This window comes from Penaeus vannamei, chromosome 7 (genome assembly GCF_042767895.1).
Source record: "Penaeus vannamei isolate JL-2024 chromosome 7, ASM4276789v1, whole genome shotgun sequence".
NCBI classification, from domain to species: domain Eukaryota; kingdom Metazoa; phylum Arthropoda; class Malacostraca; order Decapoda; family Penaeidae; genus Penaeus; species Penaeus vannamei.
In genome coordinates, this window is record NC_091555.1 from 11206011 (window position 1) to 11216010 (window position 10000).

Genomic DNA, 10000 nt, shown 5'->3' on the forward strand with positions numbered 1-10000 from the left:
CTATTTCATCTTTCTCTTGCTCTATCTATCATTACCCATTACCCACTTGCGCTCTCCTCCTCCTCCCACCCTTGCTTCTTTCTTCTTTTCTGCATCTTCCTCTATCTCCTCCTCCTTCAGTTTTCTTTCTCTCTTCTTCCTTTTCTACTTTTTCCTCATATTTTTCCTCTACTTCTCCACCTCCATCTCCACCACCTCTTACTACTACAATTACTACTCCTCTTCCTCCCCTCCCTCCTCTTCTTCCTCCTCCTCCACCACCAGCACCACCAACCTTTCCTTCTTCCTCAACCTCCTCCTCCGCCTCCCCTCTGCCTCCTAACTCCCCTCTGCCCCCTACCTCCCTTCTGCCCCCTACCTCCCCTGCCCTTCCAAGTTGAAGGCAGCACAAGTGTGCGTCCCCACCCCACCCCCTCCCACAAAGGCCGCCTCGCGCTCAAGGAGTCCCCACGGAGAAGGGATGAGGGCGACCCCGAGGCCTTGTAACACAGGAGGTTGGCAGAATGCGGGCGAGGGGCAGGGAGACGAAGGGAAAAGAGAGAGAAGGGGGAGAGTGGGAAAGAGAGAAATTAGCGGAACGGAAGAAGGAAAGAAAGAACCTCAAGGAATTATGGGAAAAGACAGCAATTGAGGTAGACAGGTAAGAAAGGTGAAGAGTGAATGAATAAATAGATGTTACGAAATATATAGTAATTTACTGTAATTCAGGAAGCGAACTCCGGAAGAGGAAACCGGAACACAGAGGAAACGAAAGTTGTACAAATGGAAGAAAATGACGGATACTCAAGCTGCAGCAGCGGGCTTTGGCGAGAATTTAGGCTTTGAAGTATTTCCAACCGGCGGCTGTTGTCAACTTAGTAGTCATAGTGTTCGTGATAGATGGCAATTAGATCTCTCTTTTTATTTTTCTCTATTTATTACTTCACATTCACTGCCGTTGCATGTTGTGACAACAGTTATGTACTGGGGGCTTGGCCTAGCGGAAGGCTATGGCATTTTTGTCTCTATATGATTTTTAATATTACCGTCATCATTGTTTTAATATTATTAGTTTTTTATGATTATTGAAGTTGTGTTCACTGCTATTCAGATTCTCAGTCTCATAAGCTTGTATTTAATGCCGCACGTTTCCAGTGCCTACAGTGTAGCAGGAGAAAGAGCAAGCCAGCTGGCTCGGCGGCCGGGCGCTGCCCCTCCAACTGGTCGCCAGCGAGAGCTTGGCTTCCGTCGAGGCGTCTCTTACGCCTCGGGGAAAGAGTGCGAATGCACAGGCTTTGCAGGGTCTGTGCCGCGCCCGCCGAAGGCGTGGCACACGAGAGCGGGGCTTCGAGAACAGTATTCTGCGTTGCTGCGCGCTCGCTTGGTCGGCGAGGGCTTGTCGGAATTCTGGCCGATGTGTCGCCTTCTTTGCTTTAGTTAGGTTTTACGAAATATATGTATTTTGGTTTGAATGGGTGTCGGTTTAAGCATAACCGTTGTTTATATGAAGTGGCTAACACCAGATTTTATTTGCTATTGTGTAACAATCTTCTTAAGACTTTCCACATCAAAACATACATTTTAATCTTGAATACAGTATCTCAATGTCCAGACACACAACATGCATAGACTCAATTCCTACTTGCGAATTCGCACAAACAGGTTTGGTTTTAGGTTTTTGTCATATATTTTAGCGTCTATAATGCCCAAGAAAGCATTATACATTATATTGTGTGCTTTAAGTTTACCATTGAATTGTATATAATAACTCCCATTGAGATTATAAGAGATTTTTTTTAGGGACATTAAGAATTCTCCAGAAAGAAATCGGATTTACCCTTGGTAAAGCATTCTTATTTTTCTATTTAATTTTTACGTGCTTGTCTGAAGGCAGGGCATTGTCGCATCACATTTGTCCCGCATGTGTGGCGCTCGCAACCGCCTCGCACGCCCGCTCGCCCGGCCAGGTTGCCGTCGCGGTCCCCCGGGCTTATCTGTGGCTGGGCGGACCCGTAGCCCGGAACGGGTTTGGCATCCCAGGCTTTCTTTCCTCTATTGCTTCATATGCTATCCTTCCCTCTTCATCGCCTCCTCTCTCTCGTTGTATGGTTTCACACTCGGGAAACCGTCGAGAAATAGCCTGTCGATTGCATTTTTCTGCCTCCTGGGAGGCAGACGTGAGGCAGTTCCTCCAAACCCAGGAACCAGACCTGGCGGCGGCGGGGTTGGATTTACAAGAAATTCATAAATCTGATCTTTTTTTCCTTTTCTGTGCGTCAAACCGGCATTAGTTATCCTTACCTGCTGCAGACCGGGACAAATGGGGCTGTCGAAGACGCACTTTGAACAATTCTCTGAATGAGTCGTCGAGGGTTCTTTGGTGTCTCTGCAACACGTGACGCGAGTACTGGTTAAGTGCGGTTGCCATTAACATGTTCTGTGCACTTCTTTTCCAAACATAATATCTGCAATTTGTATTTGATCTTACATAAGTTATTGTACAAGGAAATATTAAATATTTTGGTATACCTGGTCTTTTATTTACCTGTTTTTCTATATGTATGTATGCTTGTTATATGTACACTTGCACCGCCCACGCGCATTTAGCGCGCGCGCACACACATACATACATACATACATATATATATATATATATATATATATATATATATATATATATATATATATATATATATATATATATATATATATATATGTGTGTGTGTGTGTGTGTGTGTATCGGTCAAAATGATCACAAGCATTCTACATAGGTGGCCTGAAAAGCGTACATTCTTCATTGCATAGTATGCCTTGCGTCTCTTGCTGATTATTCCACCGACGCTCCACTGCAACCTGTATCAGTCTTGCGGTGTGTGTGTGAGATTCTCGCACGGGGTCTTCCAGTCTATGGCATGTTGGCTTGGCAGACAGTCTGGCATTAAGGACTTCTACGCCATGCTCTTTGTCGCCAACAACCGAAGGTAGTCTCAATCACTTCTCGTAGTCTTCAGAGGCTTTCACTGGCAGAAATGAGCTTCAACACCATTCGTACGAAAATTTAGCAAAGGCACCGTACGTGGATTGAAAAGCATATTTGCAACCGTCACTACCAAGGCATACTTGAAAGTCCATACTAAGTGGACCAAGAATTTCTTGCATGCCGGTTTTAACGCAAATACCTCAGCATAGTAAATGATGACCCTCAATTGACGTGCCTCAAGCTGCAATTCAGAACATCAAAAGGCATTGGAATTAGCAAGCCTCCTTGAGGTATGTGCTATATTAGTAACCAGCGTTTGTGCCATGACAACGTGATTTTATTTTTATTTTTTATTTATTTATTTATCTTTCTAAATATGTCGCGGTACCAATGTTAATATATTGTTTAAGTAGAATTCCTCGGCTTGTAGTGTCAATTCAGACTTTCGATAAAGAAATTGTCTGTGGCTTGTTAGATAAGTGCTTCTCAACAGTTTGATGCTGCGTCCGGAGACCGAAAATAGTCTAGAAGACGAGCGGTCGAACGAGAAGCCCAAAATGGAGTGGGGGGGGGGAGGTCATCGAAGAGGCTGGGCATGGCAGAGTCGGCAAAAGAAAAGTATGGGATCCGTGAGATGACACGTGTTATAAATTGGAGAAGCACTGAGATGGCAACAGCAACGCAAAATGGTACATCAGATTTTGCTAATAGTCAAATTGTCTTATATCCTTCGAGGAAGCCTAAATCCCTCTTAAAATTCCAGTCCGATTATCTAAAAACATTCAGCTCGCCTCCAGAGGGCTATGAAACAACTATGGGCCTCTTGTTTTTCTCCTTACCTCAGCTAAAGAAGTTTGTTGGTTAATCCTTTGCAGATATTATTACCAACATTTTATACAATCATAGATCTTTGGTCTACGAGCGCTTCGTTTGCTCCGAGGAACTGCACAACGAAATTCCTAGTGTTCCCATCGGCTTTTAACAGGCTCGTTCATGTTGTTTCGTTGAGTCACGATCCACATCAGTTCGTAAGGGGAATGAAAGCCCAGTACTCCGTACTTTATTCTCCTGAGTAACTGCATTAACGGTAGCAAAGTCTGACGTATCACTTCCCGCACGGGAGAGCAGCCGGCCGGCGGTACTGAAACCTCGCGACTCGTGTCCGTAGATTTCGCACCAGTAATAGCTATAATTTCTTTTTTGTTTCCCTTATTTCAGTCGCCGCGGATGGATTGGAATAGGAATCATACGCATGTTTTAGAAACGGCAGTCAGTATGTCTTATTTATATACTTTGCAATATTCATTTATAAGTTACAGTCATATGAAAAATGTACCATCACTAAAGGTATTATTTAGTTTAGATACACACACATATGTGTGATATATATATAATATATATATATATATATACATACATACATACATACATACATACATACATACACACACACACACACACACACACACACACACACACACACACACACACACACACACACACACACACACACACACACACACACACACACACACACATATATACATACATACATACATACATACATACATACATACATACATACATACATACATACATACATACATACATACATACATACATACATACATACATACATGGATGGATGGACGGATAGATGGATAGATATATATAGATATATAGACACAGCCACACACACATATATGTATGTATGTATAGATAGGTAGATAGACAGACAGACAGGCAGACAGACAGACAGACATGAACTATCAAAAATAACAACCCATTCTGCTGATACATTCACATTCAACACATAACACATTCTGGCGGGGCTCTGGCGAGTGACCCCTCCATTCCTTCCACGCGCCTGCATCCTCAGAGAACCACTCCGACCACACCGACAACTACCCATCGGGAGAATAAACACACCACACCCGATGAAGTCAACTTATCTAAGCAAGAGTCAGCATCTGACCTTGAGCTAAGTAGAGATCTAAATATTGCTTGCAAGAGTCAGCATCTGACCTTGAGCTAAGTAGAGATCTAAATATTGCTTGCAAGTGGCTGTCTAAGCCCTGGATAATTAGAGACTTCAAGGAGCTTATGAATACCAGAGATAAGCTATACAACAAATACGTTGAAAAGCCTGTGGCCGATGGATGACAATGCCAAATATTAAGGTAAACCTAGTCAATATCAGGTTTATTTTGAGAATGAATTTGACTTTGCTATGGGCAATTCAAAGAAAACATGAAATATCATCAATGAACTTTCTAAAACGTAAGAATGCCAAATGTAAAGAGAGTTACAGCTAATGATATCGCTAAAACTAACCCAAATGACATAGTATCAACATCAGTCTGTACTTCGCTAGTGTTGGGAAATTTTAGTTAATAAATTGATCCCAACTAACGCAAGTCCAATGCATTATTTTACAAGCTGCATTATTGAACATCTTTTCCTGTGTCATTCACGCCGAGGTTAGTGAGTGTTTAAAAAAATGAACAATGCGGGGGCAGACTAAGATAGTGTGCTTATCCGTGTGTTAAATATTTCTCTAGATAGCGTCATTTTCCCTGATCAGTTCGAAATGCAAATACGATTCATGCGCAAAAACTGAAATGCCTAATTGCCATTCTACTTCTATAGGATATATCTTTAAAAATATTGATTAATTAGTGTTTAAGCATGTAATGGACCATATCCACCAATATAACATCATTAACAAAGCTTGATTTGGGTTTAGAAAACGCACTGCTCACCAAAGACCGCTATTGCATCAATGGCATTATAGGCCATAGAAGCGGTAGATCATAAAAATATATATTGTTAGTACTATTTTCTATCTTAACAAGGCTTTTGGTGCCATAGATCATGATATACTACTTATTAAACAGCAACAGTATGGGGTACGTTGGTTGCCTAATTATCCACTGAACAGGCGACAGCAAACAGAAGTAAACAACTCCGTCTTTTTCCAAAGTGTCTCTTGGGGTCCCCCAAGGCTTCAGCTTGTGCCCCTGTTAGTTCTGCTTCATGTGAAGGATTTGACATTTCACTTACATTTGAACATTTATTCTCTTTGCTGATGATATTAATATCTTTTATTATGGCAGAGAAGCAAATTTATCTGCCACTGTCGAGAGACAATTTTCTAAACTTGATGACTGGCTGTATTGCGATAAACCATTATTAAATCTCATTGAAACACATGTAATATATTATAAAATATCAGCTAGCATTATGTACCCATAATGTGAGTCGTCAAGTTATTACGAAATTTTAGGTGTAGCTGTTGACGAAATAGCCATGGAAAATTATCCTCGGCACATTTGCAAGAGACTGAGTAAATCATTTGATGTCTTCTGCAAAATTTTAAGGTAATGTAACGAAAGAGAGTAAACGGACCTTATTACAGTCTAGCTTCTCCGTATCTGCAGTACTGCAATATTGTCTGGGGTTGTACTTGCCCTATCAGTCTTCAATCTTAGCCAGCCAAGTAAAAACAAATCGTCAGAATGATTGCTGACGCTAAGATCAACGACCAGTCTTGGCTCACTTTGTCTACAGTACAATAAAACTCACCGATGCCCGTCGCTGAGAAGTGCTGAGATGCGTATTCAGTGTTATCAAGCAATGATGTTCCTCCGTCTATCGAACGTGCATCTCCAAAAAAGAGATATCTGCGACTGCCCACAACGATGTCTAAATTAAGTGATAAAAATTTATGCTACAATGGTATACTTAGGGTAATGCGTTGGTATATATATATATATATGAATATATATATGTATATATATATATAAACTATTGTATATATACATATTTATATATATATATACATATATATATATATTATATATATTATATATATATATATATATATATATATATATATATATATATATATATAATATATAATATATATATATATATATATATATATATATATTATATATATATATATATATATAATATATATATATATATATATATAATATATATATATATATATATATATATATATATATATATATATATATATATATATATATATATGCGTATATATATATATATATATATATATATATATATATATATATATATATATATATATATATATATACATATAGGTAAATATATGATGTCGCATACATTCTTATTGCATAATAATGATAAAGATTATTAATCAGATTTTTATTTTGATCTCTTGATGCTTCCTCACAATACTCGCATGGTTCATTCATGTTGTAGTTATTCGCGTTGATATAACTGGTTATATGTAGATGTGCCTTTATGCCGCATATGTAAAAAAATGCTTAACCCCGGATATTGCAGTCCTCCAGGTGCGAGGGAGGCGGCGCTACCTCGACGCCGTGTTACCTTTGGAATCGGCTGATTAGCGAGCGCAGGTGAGCTTCGCGCGTGGATTTGCGCCTCGCCTTTCCCCTTGGCATCTATTTCGGGTACTGGGCACCGGCGCCGGGTCCTAGTACTCTGAGCTGAGTGTCCAAGTGGATTGACTCGGTTGTTATGATAACAATTAACAAATTTCCCCTCAGACCTACGAGAGGAAGGTGGCGCGCGCTGAGGTAGGGTCCCCCCTCCCTCGCGTCCCCTCGCCCAAGGTTCCCCTCTGCCCCCTCCCCTCGGCGCGGTGCCACAATGCCCGGCCAAACTTTCATACAGGAAAAGCTCTTGTGGGCTGATTTATAGTTGATAATGACATCTATTTTAATGTTTTTGATGGATCCATCTGCTACCGGGATGACACTCACGTGCAGTCAAATTTGGTAACTGCAAACGTCTTTGATATCTGCCTAATTTAATGATATTAATTGTGACCTAACTTCCGATTTACATTAATGATGCTGTCCTATAAAATATTTTCTGTGGCTTGGGGTTACTAGGCATTTACAGTTGACTACGCATTGTTCGTAGATATAATTATTAACAACTGTAAATAGCTGCAGACTCTTTAAAAATTAATAGAAAATTGGCGAATTGGCGAGGTCGGGCGGCGTGGCAGCGGGGGCGCCGGGCGTGGGCGCAGCGCTAGCGGGCTGGGGTGGTGGTCGCAGCAGGCAGAGCAGTGCGGCCGGGGCCCGGGCTCAGTACAGATTGGTTGGCAGCCGCGGCCAGACGGAGTGACGGGTCCCCCCAGCAGGAGAGTACCACCCCGACGCCGCCGCTGGGTCGCCGCCGCGCCATGTGGCGGCTCCCCGACCCCCTGAGGCGGCCCCCGCTGGCCGCCGCGGCCACCTTGCTCCTGCTGGCTGCCGCAGCTCTCGCAGAACCGGAACCTGAAGCCAAGCCCCAAGATTACAACTACTACGGTAAGTAGCCGCAGCCGCTCGACACTCTGTGTGTAATGCAGCATCTGAATTTGAACCTAAACTTTAAACTCCACACCTAAACTTTCTCTCAGACGCCACTAAATAGCAGTATCTAAAGCTGGTCTTGGCGACCGCGCTAAACCTCATCGTCATAATGCCTTTGCGGACGACCTGATGAGAGGTCACACTTCACTCGCTTCACACGGCATCGCGCCAGTCCAAGTTATCAGGCCAGGTCATTGTTCCACGGACTTTTCAGGTCACCTTGTACCGCAAAATGGTCAAGTCTCTAAGAACCTTCCATGAAAGTCATATCTTTCAGAGTTCATATCAGGTCACCTGAAAGTCTGAAGAGCTTATCATCATAAAAATCCAATCTGTATTAAGTAAAGTTGTCGTAGCTCTAGGCACATCACTTCCACATCCCATCACATACATGACATCAGCTTCTGTAAACGACTGTAGTCTGACTAATGTAACACTATCCCGATCCGAGCACGAAACGTCTTCTGAACACTTTTCTTCATCTGACACCTAGAACTCGCTCTCAGTATAACTGACCACACAGAAATCATTCCACGGGGGCCTTGCGCTTCCTAGTGCCTCTCTGCTTTACGCACACATCGTCACCTCGCCTAGACTCATTGTTGAACAGAGAATCAAAAAATTTATATTACCCCATCTTGCAAAATGATTTCCCCGAGATTTGCAGTGACCATTTGCGAAGGCAGTCCAGTCTAAAGATATCTGATACAAAAATCCCTGCAGTTACATTTCATTGACAATATTTACAGATGATAATCCATTCAGTCGTTCCCCTGAAATTTTCCCACTGCTGAGTCCCTTGTCGTTTGTATTTAACTTTAATACCGATGAACACTAATTTTGCCTTATTCAAGAATACATGTTAGGTGATTTACTCATTCCCGTGTTAATTATTAGCTGTTACTGTCAGCGAAAGACATCTCGTAAATGTTGATATCCATGTTGAAATGCATTTGGTCTCACTTCCCTGCTAGCTCTATGCTGATTTTGGGGAATTGATGCGTAAAGGTCAGAAAAGGCATTTTAGACTGGAATATTTGCTTCAGACTCAAACTACACAACTCTTCCACCTTTCCGCTTTCTCACTTACACATAAATGAAAATGAAAAAATCAAATCCTGCACGACACTCGAACGCACATCTAAATCACAGACTGCATGCTTGGTTTGCAAGTGAATTAAACCATCCCTGTTGTTCAGTCCCTGTGCTCCCGTCTGTCACCACCCGGACCAGCGTGAAGTGGAAGCTGATCCTCTAAATAAATCGGGACGCACGGCGGCCCCGTTCATAGAACCTGCAGCTCCAGAAAGTCACTTGAGATTGCTCCTAAGATAAATCACAGATCGCTGGGCTCCTTTTGAAGGCCGCGCGGCCACCAGGCCCTCGCACCCCGCTGATAACAGGAGGGTTTATGTGTGCTTTGAACGGAGTCACCGCTTGTAAGCAAAATTTGCCGGTGTGATGTCCTCTTAGTGTCAAGTCAGTTTATGTTTTGCCTTGAAAGAAGGCCAGGTCTTCCGGGTGCATCTCGTGGCACCCTCGCTCAGTTTGTTGACGTGGCAATGCCCCCGTCGTCAGCTGTCATGACTCGAAGTGCCACATGTTCTGGCAACTCGAAAGCCCCTTCGTCCCCCAACCTCCTAACGTTGATATCCACTGC

At 42.3% G+C, this 10000-nt stretch overlaps 2 protein-coding genes across 2 annotated transcripts in view; both read left to right on the forward strand.

Annotated features, from left to right (window-relative positions):
- LOC113807988 (signal peptide peptidase-like 2A) overlaps positions 1-2507 on the forward strand; it is a gene marked incomplete in the record, with an annotated part of 68171 nt that extends 65664 nt beyond the window's left edge. Inside the window, 1 exon segment of the mRNA XM_070123506.1 lies at positions 1-2507. This exon segment is cut by the window's left edge and continues 534 nt beyond it.
- Positions 2508-8020: 5513 nt separating this feature from the next.
- The window catches only part of LOC113807987 (collagen alpha-1(II) chain), a 20666-nt gene continuing 18686 nt past the window's right edge, over positions 8021-10000 (forward strand). Inside the window, exon 1 of the mRNA XM_027359304.2 lies at positions 8021-8295. Within this exon, the coding sequence (XP_027215105.2) occupies positions 8169-8295 (127 nt within the window). The 5' untranslated portion in view covers positions 8021-8168. The remainder of the gene's footprint in view (positions 8296-10000) is intronic.